Source organism: Ursus americanus, chromosome 2, assembly GCF_024610735.1.
Source record: "Ursus americanus isolate L20-20 chromosome 2, mUrsAme1.1.p, whole genome shotgun sequence".
Lineage (NCBI taxonomy): Eukaryota > Metazoa > Chordata > Mammalia > Carnivora > Ursidae > Ursus > Ursus americanus.
The window spans coordinates 64,916,671-64,936,649 of NC_142128.1; the positions used below are offsets into that span (position 1 = coordinate 64,916,671).

A 19,979-nucleotide genomic window follows, 5' to 3' on the forward strand; every position below is an offset into this window, starting at 1 on the left:
TAATTTAAAACACGCTCTCGGGCTAGGAAAGGGAGTGTGGTAAGTGGCTGAGGCATTTGGGGTCAAAACATATGATGCCTTTCTCTCAATGTCTAGGTGTGGCCATTCTGAGGTCGCAAACATTACGTGAACAAATAAGACTTGTATTTTGGTTCTGAGAATATCAGGATGAAAAGTCAATCTCTATTCTTACTCTACAAAGAATTCCTGGAAGTTTTTCCCCACTTTGCACAAATATGGGCACGGCTGGAATCCTGCTTACCGTGTCTGCTGATAAACCGGATACAGCTCTCTACCACCAGAGGAATTGCCTGGCTGGAATCCTGAAAAGCCAAAGAGAAACATAACATCAGAATCTTTTTTTTTTTTTTTTTAATAATGATTTTTTATTATATTATGTTAGTCACCATACAGTACATCCCCGGTTCATCAGAATCTTTAAAGAGGCATAGCCCAGAGTCAGAAAAAACGGGCCAGACCGTGCGGGACTTGTCTTGGCTGGATCAGTGGCTGGTCCTCAAAGAAGCATCTGTGGCCTGTCCTCCAAGCTCCGGAGCACATACACACCGGCCTACTTGGAATGCCACATGGATGCCTTAAATTCAGCAGGCCCACCTTTTATCCCAAATCAGCTTCCTACCCTCGGCCACCCAAATATTAATCAATCAATCAATCAATCAATCAATCAATATGTTCTGTCAGGTCTGCCTCCTAACCACCTCTCAAATCCATTACTTTTCTCCATCTATACGGCTAGCAACCCGGCCCATACATCAATATCTCAATTCCCACCCTTGTCATCCTCCAAACCACGTTATCCTTCCTTCATACAGTGGCTGGGTGATCTTTGAAAGTGCGCACAGCCCATCATTCACTTTCTAGGCTGACCTCTTTCAAAGCCTTTTCATGTTAATGTCTTTACACAGCCTTGCGTGTGCAGGGGCCTGCCTTTGCCTCCAGCTTCATCTCCTTCTGCTCTTCCTCCAGTCTCTCTGTTTCAGCCACATTGGCTTTCTTCCCATTCCTTAGATCAGTTCTTTGTCCATGGCTTTGCCTGAGCTGCTACTGCTTCCAGAAAGCTCTCCTCATCCTGGAAACTTACCCCTTAGGGTCTCTGTGCAAGTATCACTTTCTTAGGAATGCTCTTCCAGACTCCCCAGATGAGATCAGGGCCCCTGACTAGAGGATCTCAGCACCTTGTGCTTGGCTCTCATAACCCTGCTTGTGACTTAATTGTGTGGGTATGAATATCTTGTTTGCATTTGCCACCACTCTAGCTCATGCTCCACAAGGACGATCCTGTCAATTCTTGGCTCTCCACGGCTGGCCATGATACTCTCACAAGGCAGGTGCTCAATTAATATCCGTTGAGGATGGCAGAATGAACCAAGGGGAGCATCAGAAAGGGGGCTTACCTGGCATAAAAGGTAAGAAAGAAAAAACCCAATTCTTAGAAATAGTGGAAACTAATTGGTACTAAACTAAGAAGCAGGCCTCCCAGATATCAGTGTTTGCTCTGCCATTTTGCTATACATCCCTGCCATTTATTTAACTTCTTTGGGCCTCAATTTGATGTCTGCAAACTGGGAAGGGGATGGGTGAGGAGAGTACCATTTCCTATTGGCACATGAACATTAGTGCTTACCACTTAAGAGGAATTTACAGAGGTGGTGGCCCATGTAATGGGTGCTTTGGATGGATGGGGCCAGGTAACAGCCCTATGGGGTGTGTATTGTTATTCTCATTGACAAATGAGGACATGAAGGCTTAGCAAGGTGAAACAGCTGCTTACAGTGATACAGGCAGTAAGTGGCAGGGCCAGGATCAAACCCAGGCAGTCTCCTTCTGAGACTGCACATCTCACTGTTGCCCAGCCTATATCCCAGGAGCTCAGCAAACACTGCCAGGTATGCATACCCTGCCTGCATCCCAGGAGCTCAGCAAACATTACCCAGTATGCATACCAAGCATTACTAAAAACCAGTAGGGCTTTATAATGCAGCTAAACACAAAATAATTCAGCTATGGAGAAGAAAGGCATCAAACAAAGGGCCCTAAACCTAGCTAGAAAGGACAGGGATGCCTAGCTGGGTCAGTTGGTGGAGAGTGCAACTCTTGATCTTGGGGTTATGGATTCGAGCCCCACATTGGGTGTAGAGATTATTTAAAAAAATGAAATCTTTATTTATTTTATTTTTTATTTTATTATTTTTTTAAAGGAGGGGGGAGACACACACACAGACATGGAGAGGGAGAGAAAATCTTAAACAGGCTTCACAACCAGCTGAAGTCAAGAGTAGGACACTTAACTGACTGAGCCACCCACATGCCCCCCAAAATAAAATCTTAAAAAAAATAAATAAAATAAGAAGTTCAGGACAGAGACTGGTTCTCAAGTGGCATGGGTCCTATGGCTTCTGCCCTTTCACAGGTTTGCCTACATCCTCAAATTTTCGGCTGTGGCCCTGGGGTTTGGCCACGATTAGGGAAGCAGCTGGATCTCATGAAGTCAGGCTGCAAGAAGTGTGGCGTGGCCTCTTGTTCCCAAGCTTACTGGGAACGCAGGATGCTGCCAAAGGAAGCAGTCAGTGTGCCAAGGTAGAGATGGAATCAGGAAGGTCCCAGGGACCCAAACGCTCGTTGTCATGACCCCCAAACCCATCTGCTTCTTCCAGCTTTCCAGCTATAGCAGCCAGTGTCTGCCCTCTTGTTGCCATCCCTGACTTCTGCCAGTCAGCCCAGGGCGATCTTAGAGGAAGAATCTCGGTCAGCCCTTCCATAGTCTAAAGAAGAAACTAGGTTCCACCATTAAAAAATAAATAAATAAAAAATTAATAAACAAATCTCCATTTTTTGGGAATCTTTTTATGTTTACACAGTTATTGTAATTTTCTTTTTTAAAAAAAGATTTTATTTATTTATTTGAGATAGAAAGAACAGAGGGAGAGGGACAAGCAGATTTCCCACTGAGCAGGGAGCCTGACATGGGGCTCGATCCCAGGACCCTGAGATCATGACCTGAGCCCAAGGCAGATGCTTAACCAACTGTACCACCCCGGCGCCCCATTATTATGGTTTCACAATAGTATTTTCCTAGTCTCCACTGCTCCAGTGGAGTCCAAGAGAGTCTAGTGGCAGCAAAAACTGGACAATGTCATGAAGGCCTCAGACCCTCCTACCACCCACCCCTCTCCTTGTAATATTTCTGAACTCCAACTGAATTCATTGCCCCAGGATGTGCCTGTGTGCTCCTATGGGGCCCCAATGACCCTCACTTCACTACTGATTTTGCATACAGTTGACCGAGCAATGTCCATGTGTATTCTTACTCAGTGTCTGTCTCTCCCTTTTCTCCTCTCTCCTTCCCTTCTCCAATGTTAGAATCTCTACCAGTTTCATTTTCAGTTCGCAATATTTTTGGTGGTATAATCCTAGGGTTGGAAGGGGCCTTTAAGGACAACTGGGCCAAATCTCCACTTGATTAGATTAAGGGATCTTGAAACCAAAGGCAGAGGGAGAAAGGTAGCAAGCATAACTTGGAAAAGAGAGTAAAGCAAGAGTCCTGTGATTTGCAGGAGAAAACAATCAGGAAGGTGGCCAGATGGTGCTAAACAAGCTGTCGTTTGGCACAATTTCTCATGAATAAGAGAGTTAGGATTTTTGCCGGGTACTGATCTCTGTTACATTCGTTAGATTTCCGTTTTTACCAAGGGAGAAAATACAAGTCTACACGACTGATTAGATGTGGGTGATGGGAAAGAAAGAGACGTCAAAGATAATAACTCTGGGCTTCGGGACTGCGAAGAACAGAGGCCCCCCATTAGGAGAAATAGAGAAGTTAGGGGATGTGCTAACGAAGTTGGACTGGGGGGCCAGGGGGAGAGGTGAGGAGACTGATGCTCAGGGGAGGAGGTGCTATCTCAACTCTCAACCTGATGTCCAGCCAATCAGTTCGAAATTTGATCCAAAGACCCAAAACAACGGACACTTGGGGAAGGAGAGAAAGGTTCATCTAAGGGAATGAAGTAAGAAGGAAAGAATATGAAGAAAAGTCAAAAGGGCACCAAACTTTGGGAGCACACCTACCTTTAGAGGAATGGAGAAAGACGGGCAAACAAAGAAGAGGCAGAAGTGATGGGAAAGAGAAAATGCTGGGCTTGAGGGCAGCAGGGAAAGCTTGGAACAGCAGCTGAGGCAGAAAAGGCTGGGGTGGTTTGAACCTAGGCTTTGCTAGGGTCAAAAATTACTAGAACCCCTTAGGGACCCTCAAAACAAAAGCTACCAGATTCTTTGTCTTGTTTGGCTGACTTGCCATAAAAAACCAAAGAATAATTTATTTTCTTATATAAGACTACTCATCTTCCAAATGACTGCTTTGTGTAGAAAAACTCTTTACTGATCCACAATTAATTCTGAGCTGCTGGAGAGAAACTGAGGCAGCAGAATGAAAACAAGGTCTTTATTTGATTGGGGTTTTGGGTGCATCCTGGAGCTCTTATGCAAATCTAGCACCAGGCACATATGCTCTGCCTGCAACCGCTTAGACGCGGCAGGATGCACACCAGATGGGCGCTGCTCCCCTCTGACAGCGAGCCCAGCCGGGGCCGCCTACTGCCCGCCAAACCACCGTCTCCAGCACGCCTGCGCCCACAGTGGAGGCTGTGAGGCCCTTGCACCTTATACCTCTGCTCCATCTAGAGGCAGGAGGCCCAGTTTCAGCCCAGGAACTGAAAGGAACAAATGTTAAGTTCAACCCTATTCTTAGTGTTGAAGGGAAAAAAGCTTGCTCTCTCAGATATCCACCTGTTAATTTTATTATTTTTTTATTTTTTGAAAATTTATTTATTTTAGAGAAAGAGAGAGCATGTGAGTGTGTGTGTGTGTGTGTGTGAGTGCGCGTACAAATGGGGGGAAGGGGAGAGGGAGAGAGAATCTTTAAGCAGACTCCCTGCTGAGCATGGGTCTGATGAGGGGCTCAATTCCACGACCCTGAGATCATGAGCTGAGCTGAAACTAAGAGTCGGACACTCAACTGACTGAGCCACCCAGCTCCCCTCCCCACTGACCTATTAATTTTATTTTATTTTATTTTTTTTTTAAAGATTTTATTTTTATTTATTCAACAGAGATAGAGACAGCCAGTGAGAGATGGAACACAAGCAGGGGGAGTGGGAGAGGAAGAAGCAGGCTCATAGCAGAGGAGCCTGATGTGGGGCTCGATCCCAGAACGCCGGGATCACGCCCTGAGCCGAAGGCAGACGCTTAACAGCTGTGCCACCCAGGCGCCCCTAATTTTAAACGCAACAGATTATCCCTGGGAGGCACTCCATTCTTCTCCAGGTTTGTTTTTTTTTTTTTTAAAGATTTTATTTATTTATTTATTTGAGAGTGAGTGCGAGCAAGGAAGGAGGAGAAGAGGAAAAGGGAGAGAATCTCAATCAGACTCCATGCTGAGCAAGGACCCCAACGCAGGGCTCGATCTCATGACCCTGAGATCATGACCGGAGCCGAAACCAAGAGTCAGATGCTTAGCCAACTGAGCCACCCAGGCACCCCCATTCTTCTCTAGTTTTAAATGAAATTATGGGAGAAGGGGCAGAAGAAAGAAATAGAGGAACCAGAGGAAGAAAAGATGCAATGAAATTTTTATAAGTTAAAAAATGTATAATTATATCTTATTATACTTAATTATATTTAATTGTAAATTTAAAAATGTGTAATTATATCACTATATGAGATCCGAAGCAGAGAAGGGGGAAAAAGTAGTGACAGCAAAGCGAGGGCAAGTGAGAGCTATGTCATCCGGGTGTCCCAGCTGGACTGCCCTGCTAGCCAGAGCAGTCACATGGGCTGAAGACCCTGCTGGGGCTGCTGACACAACAGAAACCATGTGCCCTCTACATTCGATTATTTCCCTGTGGCTACAGCCACTGTGAATTACCCAAAACGATTTTTTAAAGCCTGGATCAGTTTTCCCCTGAGTAAACACAAGACGTTTTAGAGCTCTCTCCACCTCCGCCCTGCTAACTGCCTGCCTCACAGCTGGTATGAGCTTAGGGGACACAGAATCGTTTCAGTATTTGCGATAAAGTATAATTAGGAAGTCAAACTGGCTACTGCAAAAAATACTTCAATTAAGTTTTTATGCACCACAAGCGCTGTTTCGATGATCCATTGACGTGCGTTACCCAGCCCCTGCCTTCTAGGATCCTGCCCTCAGGTGGGTAACGAGAGCTGGCTGCGCAGCGCCAGATTTTACTACAACACTGAAGATCCCGTACAGAAGCAGACTCGAACATCGATTTGCCAATCATGCTCGGGCCAGATTTAGCTTCGCATTTTTAGCATGTCTAAGAAATGCATCTAGGATGACCACAACACCAGGAAACAAACAAACAAACAACAAAAATTTGCAAACCTACAGCAGTCCGGTCTAGGTTTCCGGTCTAGGTGACTAGCTGCTGTGAGCTACTCACATTGGAACTTATGTATAAAATGTGAGGCCCCTTTCACGGTTTCCTAGAGAAGCGACACCATGGGCAGGTCTGGCACAATTTGCTACGGTCAAACCAGATCTCCAGCAAGGAGGCAGGTGCACGACTAGAAAGGGAGGAATAAGTCAGCAAGACTGCAGCCGAGCCAGCCAAATCATGAAGTTGCTGCGATATTAAACAACCTCTGAGCGCATCTTTCAAACACAGGCAGGAAGTCAGGACAGTGTCTGTCCTGCCCACAGCAGGGTTCCATCAATGTCTCTGGGATGTGACCATCACACCCGACCAGCCTGGCTCTTGCTGGGCCCTTACCTGCTTCCTCACGGTTGAGCTCCGCCTGCGGTTGACCCCGCCAAATCAGAGAGGACCGGACCGGCACCAGGGAGAAAAAAAGAGAAAATGGAATTAAGAACAATCTGTGTGTTCATTAATGAAGCAAGCTGCATTATTCAGCACAGTCCCAGAACCAGCTAAGAGACTTGCTAAGTTACTTTCCGAATAAAGCCCAACAAAGCTCTTTCAGAGCATGAAGTCTCTGTACTTGCTATCTGCCACCCTTCAAAACTAGAGTCGGAAGGAACTGGTTCAAGTGTAGTAAAATGTATCCGTGTTAGACAGTAAGCTTTTCTCTGCAGGAGACATGAGTAAACCAGTAAACACCAAAGGCAGCTACAGTTTTCTTTCTCTTGGAAATCCTTAGGGAGCAGTTTTCCTAGAGTTTAGAGAACAGAGTAGCCAGACTGGAAGGAACCTTGGCGATCCTTCAGGTGAATGCCTTTCAAGCTGCATGTAGCCTCAGACGCGTCTTCTCCAAGGGAATCGGATTCAGACACAATCCCCCAAGCAAGGAGAGAGAACAGCGCTGCCCTGCCTTTGGCCTGGCCGCTGGGCTCCCTCTGCCCCTCCAGGCCACTCCCGAGGAACCTCTTTGGAATCCTAGAGCTCCTTGGATCTAGTGCAATGCTCTTTCTTGTCTTATAGATGAGGAAACTGAAGATCGGAGGAGGGAAAAGAGCAGCCCACGGTCACATAGCATCAGGGAATTCAACTCAGCTTTTTTTCACTCCCATAAAGCCTTCCACAGATACGGGACTTCAGGTGAACTTACATTAAGGCTCTATCACCAAGAAGATATGTATTCCATGGAATTCCATTATCCTGGTTCCCTCCAGTCAACAAGACTGGTATATTAATGCGATCTTTACTGTAATCCACAATGACAAAACGATGAAAGCCAAATGAAGCTATTTCTAAATAATGAGCCTATAATTGTAAATGGCCTCATGATTATTGTGTGTGTGTTGGCAGATATAAGTGGTTGATATAATGGGCTAACCCAGGGTCCCTAAGGAGTCCAGCCCATTAAAGCTCTTTCCCCAGTTAAATCAGCACATTTTTAGGCATCTGAGAACTGCTGGCTGGATGAATGCCTTGCTCTCCGCCAGCTCACGAGTTTTCTCATAGCAGCTACATGACTGGGAGGGAAAGTATTTGGCTGGGGTCGGGGAGGGAGGGGTGGGGAAAGATTGGGAGGGCTGCATACTTGTACACCAGGCAAGGATTTCTACCAATGCTGTTCGGCAAGCCAGAGCAATGTAGTATTTCATTAGCAACAGGCACTAATGAGGGGCTGTCATCTTTTCCACGCAGAAAATCTCAGATCAAATGCTATCTTCTGATCTTCCTTCTCTGGGTCAGAGACTTCCCCAAAACCACATGCTGAAGTCTAGCAGCTAAGGGAAGGTTACCAGGATCCTCCAGAGTCCAACACTTCTTTTCCTTGCAAACGCAATGGCTTGGGGGAGTCTCTGAAGCTACTTCAGCAAATGATAACTCCCTTCGTCCCATTCTGCTCAGCTCTCTCCCCAAGTCACAGCAGACCCCATTTCCATCTGAGGCCAGATGGGTTTGGCAAGGCAAAGGGAAGGAAGCAACCCCCACCCTCGTCCCCTCCTTTGCAAAGTCACCCAATGCCTTCACACTTCAACTCCTCGGCTCTTTCCCAGCCTGGGATCACTCTACCCCATGGGGCTCTCTTCATCCCTTCCCAGTGCTGTCCCAGGACACACCTACCTGGCCAGACTGCAATCTGTCCGCTGACCTGTTGGAAACACAAAGGCAAAAAGCTCATGTGGAAGCCAAAGGAGTGAGAGAAGACTTATTCCCAGGAGTTACCTGAAATGCCCTCCCCGTGTCCCCAGAAAGCCACTAGCATCACAATGTGACTGGCCCTCCAGGCAAAAAAGAAGGGGGAATGAAGCATGAGAGACTATGGACTCTGGGAAACAAACTGAGGGCTTCAGAGAGGAGGGGGGGGGGGAATGGGCTAGGCTGGTGATGGATATTAAGGAGGGCACGTATTGCATGGTGCACTGGGTGTTATACGCAAGTAATGAATCATGGAACTTTACATCAAAAACTAGGGATGTACTGTATGGTGACTAACGTAATATAATAAAAAATATAACAAAAAAAAAAAAAAAAGAAAGAAAGAAGAGAAACGCCCAGAGCCTCTTCCAGGGCAAGTGCTGTTCCTAATGCTTGTTCCCAGGACTGTGTATGTGTCCCTAAAGCTTAGGTGTGCCGACCCTGCTTATCAAAGGGAAAACAGGGGCAGCTAGAGGGGAACAGTAGCAAGGGGGATCATGCTTTAGAGAACAAATTACTAGAAGCCTTCCTAGAGGTGAAATCCAGCTTCTCTTCTGTGTATGTGGGTGTGTGTGTGTGGTGAGGGAGGGAGGGAGGGAGGGACGAGCTCGTTTGCTCCAGAGTAATGAAAACATACACACACACATGCACACACACACACACACACACACACACATATACACACACGGTGAGGGCGGCAAGGGAAGAAGGAAGGAAGAATTGTTTGCAGGGAGGAGGGAGAAGATAAAGACGTTCTAGATTTAGATTCATATGAAATTCTCTTAGATTGGGCTGGGGTGACAAGGGACAAATGAGATTTAATTGCTATCAAACTGTGGTTCTCAATCCAATAGCAGGCCCTAATATTAAGTTCAATGGGTCACAGCCAGCTTTAAAAAATGAAAATCTTAAGTATTCTTATGTTTTTGAATAATACATTCACATGTGTACCCGGGCTATTATGTGATCTATTCGTTCTCTTTGGATCTGAGGTTAACCAAGCGTGGTCTGTATAAAATAAACCAGGGACAAGGCGAGCACGTACAGAGCTGGGGACGAGATCATCCCCCGCAGGCCTCGTCCATGCTCCTGGAAAACCACTCCAAGGACCAGGGGAGGGCAGGGCTTTTTCTTGCCTTTAAAGGTTGCTAATTGTTGATTACACTTCAGCTCATCCTGAGCAACACCCTCCCCTCCCCTAACAGCCTCTCATTACGAAAGGCTCAGCTTTCATCTGCAAAAATATTATTCTGAGCCATTATTTTCAACATCTGTCCCATTTCCATTCTAGAATATTCATACATATCAATTATCCCTCTGCGGCAAGAATAAGGGGCTCTTGCATTACAGTGACAAACGCATTCAGAAGGCAGGGACATGACGACTTGCACATGGAAGATCTGCAGCTATTTCTTATTGTTAGAACTTATCTTCAGATGAAGGCAATTTGCAGCGCTAACGAATGGTCACGACCTTTGCCCCTCCACGGGAGCAAATCTGGTGCACGTTTGCTTGTGTGCAAACCCATTCACATTCACACACACACACACACACACACACTCCCAAGGCCCTGCTCCCCATCTCACTTATGGGCTACGCTTAGATTATTTTAGCAAAAAAAAAAAAAAAAAAAAAAAAGCATGGTTATAACTTGCTTCAAATAGTTCTGGGCTTTCTTTCCTCTGATTCCCTATGAAGCAATCTGATAACCCAAGAGTAAAGATTTTCTATAAGCAAAGCTGGGCTCTCAATGCCCAAACCTGTTCAGCCTGAGTCCCTTGGGTGGCGGGGAGGAAAGAGAACAGAAGTTACCTAACAGGCATTCTTCACATAAAAGAAAATGCCTTTATAATCACAAGATCAAAGATATCAGAGATAAAAAGAATTCAGCATCTGGGGGAACCGTTCAGCGCAGGAGGAGGATGGGACGGGATGAGCGCATGGGAAGCCCTGGGAGGAAAAGTGTGGCTCTCATTCCTGACGCCAATGAGCCAATGAGTACCTGATGCTTTTCTACACTCTGCAGTTTGTCTGAAGAGTGCTCAAGAATTTGTTTTAAAATGTGAGCCTTCTCCACAGGTCTGCCTTTCACCGATGTTACCATATACTGCCTGTAGCCTCCTGGCCCCAACTTGGCGTGAAGAGGTGAGCAGGGCGGGGGAGGGGCCGGGCATTCAGAGGCATCCCCAAACTGGGAATCCCATTAATCAGAGGATGCTGAGAGCTAGGCAGGACCCGGGCAGGGTGCCCAAAACCCCAGGGAAGCTTCTCTTTCAACCTTCGCCTTCTGTTTGACAGCTGAGGAGAGAAAGTCCAGAGTGCCAGTCCAGTTCTCTGCTTTGCTACTTGCCAGGGTCTGGTTAAAATCATCCTTGATTCATGGACGAGACAGGCCATTCAGTACCATGGCCTCAGCGTGGCCACGGCAGAGAGGGCTGCCCTGAGCGTCAGGACCCCCCCAAAGCAGAAGGACAGCGATGCTCTAACCTGACGCTCTGGGAAGCAGCAGACTGTTGGTCAGTCCCGCCTTCGAGAAGCCTCTCCTCTCCTCAGAGCCGCTGCTATCTCAGCCCACTGGCCCGGCCTGCTGGCTGCCACCGCAGTCCCACTACAGAGGCGCTGAGAGTTTTAACACAGTGTCTGGAGGGTAAGGGACTCATCGGCTCTTTACCCCAGTGGTGGCAAAGAAGGGGGACAGGGTGGAGAGCAGGCATGCTCCATTTAAACAAAGAGATGATGCCCATTAGTGCTCCACTAAGCATTGGCCTCCTCCCATTACTCAAGCAGTCATTTGGGGCGGTGCACTTCACATCAAAAAGGCCAGGAAAAAAAATGCATTCACACAACAAGATCAGGCCCATGGGGCTCAGGACGGAGGCTCAGCCACGTAGCTCGGGGCTTGGCCTTCCCCTCGCGGCCAAGGCTCCACCAGAATTCCCACACTCACTTTCTCCCAGGGTTTTCTGGAGAAGGTCGTGCTTGGCTTGTAGCTTGGTGATGAGGTTCCTGCCTTCCAGGTACTCCTTCATTTTCTGGAAGGGAGGAAGAGAAAGAACAATTAGACTCCTGAAGAAGCAGCAGCAGAAGAAAAAGAAAATCACAGATGCTCAGCTGTACAATTCACTTCTTATAAGAGGGCATTTGGTTTCTGACCCAATTGCTACTAGGTGCCGGCCCTGAGCATCAGGACAGCTGCTGATTTCCAGGGGGGAATGAGCAGCCTGAGCTGTGTTCTCCTGGGAGCTAGCTCCACATTGGCGAATGTACGAGACCTACTCTCAGAGCCCCTCATCCAACTCTCAGTTTCCCTGAAGAAGAATGGGGGGTGGGGGTGGAGCGGACGGACTCACTGAGCCCAGAGTCCCTTGGTGTGAGGACACACTCTTGCCGCTGACACCCAGCCGCACCCTGGCCCCTCCCAGGGTACATCCCAGCACTTCAGGAGCGATGCCAATGGCAGACGCAGCCCCTGCCTCAGCTGCCACCAAGCACGCACAGCATCCTGGGCTGAGCCGGCTCTTCATCCGCTCCCTCCTCTCTTCTGTACTCAGTCTTCGCAGAGAGTTTGGGGTTTCTGAGCTTTCAAGGAGAGCGGCTGCCGCCCCCCACCTGCACGTATACACAATGGCAGGTCTCGGCACAAGACAAGGTTATGGAAATGCGCTCCCATCTGTTCTACCAGGCAAAATGCGATCACTGTGCTGCATTTTCCGACCCGACCGCTCCCAACCCTTGTCTGCCCAGGGAGTGACTCGATTTCCCCAGACAATTAATCAAATCTTCAAAACCACCCTACGAACTCTGACTATCACTGTCCTCATTTTACGGAGGAGGGCGCCAAGATTTGGAGAGATTAAACAGGTTGCTGCAGGTCAAACAGCGAGTGAGCGGTGGAGTCGGCATCCAGACACAGGGAGTTCGACAATTTAGTGTGTGCGCTCAACCATCAGGATGGCACGCTCCATCCATTAGGGTGCACAGCGGAAGGAGAAACAGAACAAAACTTCAGAGTATTAATTCTGAGTATCTGCGGAGCAATTCAAGAGTTTTCAGAGCCCCTTTGCACATATTCTCCCACGCGACTCGCACAGTAACTGTGCAGAGCACATTCGGGAAGACATCGCTGGTTGCTTGTTATAGACGAGGAGACGATCTTGGGAGACAGGGGCTGGAGTGCCAGGCCTTTGCAGACTTAACACGGTGTCTTTCTATGCTACCCCGCAGCCCTTCACGGGGGACCATTCGCCTGGGTTGTCTCCCGCTGCCATGGCTCATCTGCGGGGTCGGGGGTCATCTGCCCACATCTAAACTCAGAGGCAAATTGGCAGTAGTTTCCCTGAGTATGACCTGTGACTCACTGGTGATACATGATATAGTGGAGGGGGGGAAGTGGATAAAACATTTAAAACTGTAATACTTCTGTCCTTCCTTCAATGTATTAAGCAAAAAGTATAATCATACATCAAGCCTCCAATTTTATGGCTATTATCACTTAGGATGAAGGCAGGAAAAAAAGGGTGAAAAAATGTGCGTTACTTTTAATCTGTACCTTTCTGTACAGTGTAAACTTTTAACCAAGAGTGTGTATTTCTTCTCTCTCTCTCTCATACAAAAACAAAGGAAAAAACCTGCTTTCTCTGGGATGTACATCCTGGCCTTCCCATGCTCACCCGGATGCCCCTGTGCGTACCTCTGCAAATTTCACACGGCCCGGGGAGAGGGCTTTGGAGTCATGTGTCTTTCTCCCCAGACTGCCTCTTCCCTAGGGTCAGAGTCATTATTCGTTGCATCCCTGATGCCTAGTACCGTGCCCAGCAGACAGTGGACAATAAATGCTTGAAGAATGAGTAAAGAAATGAACAGCCTCACTCTCCTCTGATAGAACCTTCTTCAGCAGTCACAACCCAAGCCCGCAAGTGTACCTCTACTCTCTAAATTAAAGTCTAAAGCAAACAAAAACAAACCCTATACCAAATCATTTCTGTTGCTTTAACTTCTGACCTGTTCCCTCTGCTCCTTTGTGACTCTGCCCGAGAACAAATGCATGAAAACAGGCTCCCTTGTCACCTTCCCCTTTCTATCTGCTCCAGCTGCCCGCTCACCTGCTGTCAGTCTTCCCTGGGTGATATCCTCATCCCCAACCAATGCCTAATTGTGGGGCTGGGAACAGCACTGCAGGGCCCAGAGGTGAAAAACCTGCAGGAAACATCTACAGCTAATATCTGAACCCTCAGAGGCCCCTCTTCGTAAGGTTATCCCAGGAGACTCTAAAGGTTTCCTAAAGAGGAAAAAAAAGACTCACCAAGAAACTGTAAACCTTAAGACAAGACCAGACTGCTTAGAAAACAGCCAAAATTCTCAAAGGATATGGATGCAAATTCCTTCCTCTCACTCATGTTTCTACTTGTGATTCCGGAAATCACTTTTTCTTTCATGTCACAGTTCGTGAGTTAACTCTGGCTGTCACTTGGTGAACCATTAAAATAAATAACAATCTGATAAAGATGAATGATGGATCGCCTTTTCAGGTTTCATGAAATCCTGAAGGATCAAAAACTACGTCGAGGTTGACCTGCATCCCTAATAGTGGAAACAATGGTTGGAAATTTTCCATCGAGGTAAGGTGGGGGGGAAGCCATCCCAGAGTTTACAGGCACGTTGTCACCTCCCTCTCCCACCCCGTTAGTCAGCCCTGGTCTGTATGAGACAGAAGCTGGGAGAAACAACTTGGCCTTTACTGGCAGAAGACTTCGGCTGCTGACTGGACACAGAGAAAGGAGCCAAGGCAGCTGAAGGCAAGAAAGGCATAAGTGGCTTTCTGATGACTTCTGGAGACCAGCAGGCCATGAGAAGAACTGTTTATGTGTTATCTCCAAATCCCTTCCTTGGTCAATAAGGGTCACTTTCCTCATTTAAAGCATGTTCTGTATGGTAATTCATTTCTTTCACTCCTTTCCCTGCACCTTGCTCCCCTCCCAAACATCCAAAAGTAAAGTCACTAAGCTTGAGTTGTCATCAGGGGAGAAGAGAAAGGACAGGGCTCTATTCTAGGTCACCAAAATAAAACCGAGCTCCTAATGATCGGTCTGACCAGAGCCGCCCCCACCTCCACATTTTACACTCAATATTATAAAAACCGAGAATTTCTTCAAAAAGTAGGAAGGGAGGCAAAGAGTCTATGGGGTGGTTTTGTTTTGTTTGCCACTGTAAGCCTTCAATTCAGTTTTTATGATCTCATTAATTTATTTCTTAATAATTCACTGGTTATTAACTGTTGGCGATGAATTTTATTTATTGAAAAGTATTATTGTAACAGTTTTTCTCTCAGGGCCTTTCCTCCCTGACAGACATTTCTGTTGCAGCAAAATGAGAGAATCTTAGTTGAGATATTGTAGTCCTACTGCTTACCTTGGGCAAGTCACTTACCCCCGCTCTGAAAAACAGGGATAATAATATCTTTTTTCCCAAGGTTGTCAGCAGTTGAAACAGGATAACAAGCATGAGCATGACTACAGCATGCAGTCTAGCCAACCAGCAGGCAGTCAAGAGTATTCCTTGTATGCGAATCACCCACTCAGATAACCTAAAAACAAAACTTCCCTAAACTTCTTTGCTTTGTACTAATATCTAAGATAGCTGAATCAAAACAGGTTTCTGGCCTTTAGAAAAAAAAAAAAAAAAGTAAGAGGCAATAAGAATGCTTTTCCAATTTAATTTAAAATACCTCTTCCCTTTATTACCATGGCAGTATAAAACTCATGGACCTTGTTTATGCCTTGGATTTTTTAAAATATTATTTATTTATTTATTTATTTGAGAGAGAAAGAGAGAGTGAGCACGAGCAGGGAGGAGACAGAGAAGCAGACTCCTTGCTGAGCAAGGAGCCCGATGCAGGGCTCGATCCCAGGACCCCGGGATCATGACCTGAGCCGAACACAGACGCTTGACCGACTGAGCCACCCAGGTACCCCTACACCTTGAATTTAATCTGTGTGAACTGAAGGCTGTAAATGTCCACTGCTACAAATGGGTGCGGCAGGTGGGAGGAGGGAGCCGTGTCTAGCCAGCCCCATGCACACGAATGTCATTAGGGGGTGGTTGCCTCCCCACCATCCAGGCACTCTGACCTTTCTCTCCTCTTCATCAGTTTGTAAAGCAGGAACTGGCTGCCAGACAGAATATGTAACAGGGCAGACCTGTGAACGGCAGCGCCTCCCCCACTTTAGCTGAAAGGGTAGGGGTTCAGTAGGACCCACTTCACGCATGTTTCCTGAGTGCCTGTAGGAGAAGACCAAGATAAAAAAAGATCTTGGGGCGCCTGGGTGGCACAGTCATTAAGCGTCTGCCTTCGGCTCAGGGCGTGATCCCAGCGTTCTGGGATCGAGCCCCACATCAGGCTCCTCCGCTAAGAGCCTGCTTCTTCCTCTCCCACTCCCCCTGCTTGTGTTCCCTCTCTCTCTGGCTGTCTCTCTCTCTGTGAAATAAATAAATAAAATCTTAAAAAAAAAAAAAAAAGATAAAAAAAGATCTTGGACCATCCCAAATCTAGGGGTCTATGGCACTGCCCCAATGACCAAGGTGCCTTCTTCTCTCCTATGTTTTTACCAATTCTGTGCCCAAGGATTCAGGCAGTTTATCTTTGTTTATTCTATCAGCCATGAGCTTTAACTCCTTCACTTCATCCCCTCATAAGAACCCCATACTCCAACCCCCATACAGGGAAATACTTAGGAGAAATGCCAGCCTTATAAGGCTTTGACAGTCCTTGGCTAAACAGGGAGCATTACTTCCCACGAGCTGGGATTGGTTAAATAAATGATGGTACGCCCATTCATACAATGGAATTCTGTGTAGCGATTCAAAAAGGAGGCAGATCTCTTTGGGGGAATATGAAAAAAATTAAGTGAAAAAAGCAAAGTGAAGAACAGTATGAGGGGTCTACTTCGATCTATACTTCTCTTTATTTAATTTCATTTTATTTCTAATGGAATTCTATCACATTAAAGGATAAGTCAGTGGTTGTCTACGCATAGAATGTCTCTGGAAGAACACAGAAGAAACTGGTTTCCATCCCTGGCAGAGGGGAGAGGAAGTGAGGGTCAGAGAAGGGGGGAGGCGTGACTTGTTCTGTATGCTCTTTTGAAATTTTTGCATCTTTTCAAAAAACAACAACAACAACAAATTATGTATTTTTTTAAATAATCACAGTAAAAAAAAAGCAATGGGATAAAAAGTAGACACTGCTGGATTCTGTGTTGTGAAAGATGAGTGATGCAAATCCCAGGAGATCAGGAAATATTTAGGGCAAAAGAGAGGAGAAAGCCACCGAGCTGTTTCTGAGCCTTTCCTTCCCCTCAGCTTCTTCAGCAGGGAGTAGAGAAAGAAGCCAATGGCCTGAGACCAGGTGACCAGAGTTTTAGTTTTATTTATTTACCTCTTTAGAGAACATGTGTGAGCCGGAGTGGGGTAAGGCAGCCAGTGGCGCAGACGGAGAGACAGAATCATAAGGAGGCTCCACAGCCAGCACGGAGCTTGTCAAGGGGCTCGATCTCATGACCGAGATGATGACCCGAGCCGAAATCAGGAGTCGGATGCTTAAACTGATTGAGCCACCCAGGCGCCTCCCAGAGTTCTAGTTTCAGCTCTTGCTGAGTCCCTTGGAACAGCTACCCAACTTCTCTGGATTTGGGGGTTTTGGGGTTTTTTTTCATCTTTCAAATAAGAAGGTTGGTTAGATGATTTCTAAAAATCACTGTAAGCTTTTAAATTCCGTGCTTATTTTCTTGGGACTCCTGCAAATGACTGACCTTTATAGGACATGCTTCAAATTTCCAATCTATGTCATCTGGGCAGATCAATCTGATGACAGCTGAGAATGGCTAGACAGCTTTCTAGCAGTCCTCTGGGTTGCTAGGCACACTACCTACAAGTCAAAGCCACGGTAAGGGACCTCTTCCCAACTTTCCAAGAGAAGGGAGCTTCTAGGATATGCTACTCTGATGTTTTTGAAGGACACAGAAAAAACCAGGGGCAACATCTGTGGAGGCAACAGACTAGGAAAAGCACATCTGCAGTTCTGCGGGCTTCGAATGGTTTGGTAAGCACAGGCAGTCGGGCTAATATGCACACCCCCCTTTTTAAAAATGTCCATTTCATCAACCCCCCGAAAAGCCCTTTTATCATAAAATGAATTATTTGATGCATTCCCAGCACCAGTCATGAAAATGATGAACTTTCTTACACATCCATTACTACAGAAGCCCAGACAAAAAACATTCCTGTTAGCCATAGAAATTTGCACACAATTTTGCTAAGTAGCGCTCTGGCCACAAAAGCCAGGAAGTGGGCTAGAGGTGAAGGGTGGGCAGGATTTGAGAGGTCACTGGTTTGAATATGGTCATCCCTGCTCTTACTAAAGGTCAACTTTGAATACACATGTCATTGCTTCATTGAAAGCCAAAAAGTAATTCTGACAGTCTTAAATACAGATTTTTATGCCAAAATTTCTTATTTAATAAAAAAATGGAAATCTTCTGCAATGTAATGAGATTGGGACATTAAGCAGTGTTATATCTAAGCAGTGCAGACAGACCAGCCAAACAATCCTATTATTAAAAGCCTCGAGAGTGTTCAACAACCTCCCGAGATAAGGAAGCTTGGGATGGCGAGACAGCCCTCATGATAGACAAGAAGTTCTCGTTCTGTCTAGCCTGGGCTTCGCATGACTTTATGCTTTGCACAGACGGCTCTCTCCTCAAGGAATGCCATTCTCTGCTTGATTCGCTGCCTGGTTCACTCATTCCTCAAGGTCAAGCACAAAAGTTACTTTGTATGTGATATTTCGCCAACTCCACCCATCCTGGCTATCATTTATGCATGTACGCATCTGTGCACTGAAAATTTTGTATACTTATTTTTTTTATTGCAAAAATCAACCTATTGTAACTGTTTAGAAACATCTGAAGTGAAAATGGAAGTTCTCCCTTCGGATGCCTAATCCCATCACTCCCCTCTTCACTCTGCACCTGTGGTATCCCAGTGTTAGCACGGTGTCTGGCACATAGAAGATCCTTGATAAGTTATCGGTGAGTAATTCAGTACTGATTAATGACTAAGTTAATAATGACAATGGTGATAATAATTTTTCAGCCCTTACTGAGCACTAACTACAAACCAGGCAGTGTGCTAAATATTTTACAAAAAAGGATGAATGAGCCAAAATACCATTCCATTATTTCTCTGTGTAGATTTTAGTATTTCACTCGTAAATATATTTAAACAATGTTATGATGAAATGAATTGGAAAAATATTAATCACTTGTTAAATGAAAGCAGATTAAAAAACAATACGCACAGCCAATATCCCACTTTTTGTAATACATTTTAAGTACATATTCACATAGATGTTTGTGTGTGCAGAGAAAAAACACAGGAAGGGAATACAGCCTAACACTCTTATCTCAAGGTAGTGCGACTATAGATGATTCTTATTTTCTTCCTTTTTGTTTCTAAATTTATATCATACACATGTTTTGCTTCGTTTAACAAGAAAAAGGTTATTTTAAAAGAATAATGCTGTTAAATCACTCTTTTTCAACAGTCTCCTCCAGGGTTAAAAAAAAAATCTGAAGAATTCTTAGTTTAAGTAAAAAAACAGATTTCTATTTTTAGAAAAGATAGCAAATCACTAGTGTTGTTAATGGAGAAAGGGCAGTGTTCAAAGAAGAATTAAACAAATCGTTCCAGTTGGAGGAAAAATTCAATTTACTGCATACAGACTGTGTTTCTTGACAGAAAAACAAGTTAATCCCTCTCATTCAGAATCAGTATGCATTTTCACTAGCTATATTTCATCTCACATCTGCAAATTTAATTTCTCCTTTCTTGGTTGTCAGAAGATGAGAAAATAAATTTTAGTCCAGGCAATGAATCCTACTTGGCAAGCTCAAAATAACTTAATTATTAAAAAGCAGCACCAAAGACCAGCCAGCAACCTTCTGAAGGACTGTTAACACAACTTGAAAAACATCGGGTCCATTTGTCTAACGGAAGAGTGGGAGATACACGGATAAGAAAATACAGTGTTTTGGAATTCTCTGCAAACCAACGATACCCCACATCACCTGTCCTTTTGAATTTTAGTCATAATTATGAAAGAAAATTTCCCATCAGCAAAAATCATAAAATAATGTCATCGCATCACCTAGAAGAGAATATCAACTTTAGAAATAAGATATGTGTTAGCCAGAATATTTGGATGTAGTTCCCAAGAACTAAGAAATAAAGATCTCCTTTCGTGACCCCCTATGGCTGAGAAGGAAACTTTCCAACTGAAGC

The 19,979-nt window shown here is 45.6% G+C and overlaps 1 protein-coding gene across 5 annotated transcripts in view; it reads right to left on the reverse strand.

Annotated features, from left to right (window-relative positions):
• SRGAP2 (SLIT-ROBO Rho GTPase activating protein 2) overlaps window positions 1-19,979 on the reverse strand; it is a 232,051-nt gene that overhangs the window by 34,689 nt on the left and 177,383 nt on the right. For all 5 annotated transcript variants that reach the window (XM_045787496.2, XM_045787499.2, XM_045787497.2 and 2 more), the window contains exons 11-14: window positions 11,590-11,674; window positions 8,568-8,595; window positions 6,807-6,831; window positions 263-323 (exon numbers count right to left, since the gene is read on the reverse strand). In XM_045787496.2, the coding sequence (XP_045643452.1) occupies window positions 263-323; window positions 6,807-6,831; window positions 8,568-8,595; window positions 11,590-11,674 (199 nt within the window). The remainder of the gene's footprint in view (window positions 1-262; window positions 324-6,806; window positions 6,832-8,567; window positions 8,596-11,589; window positions 11,675-19,979) is intronic.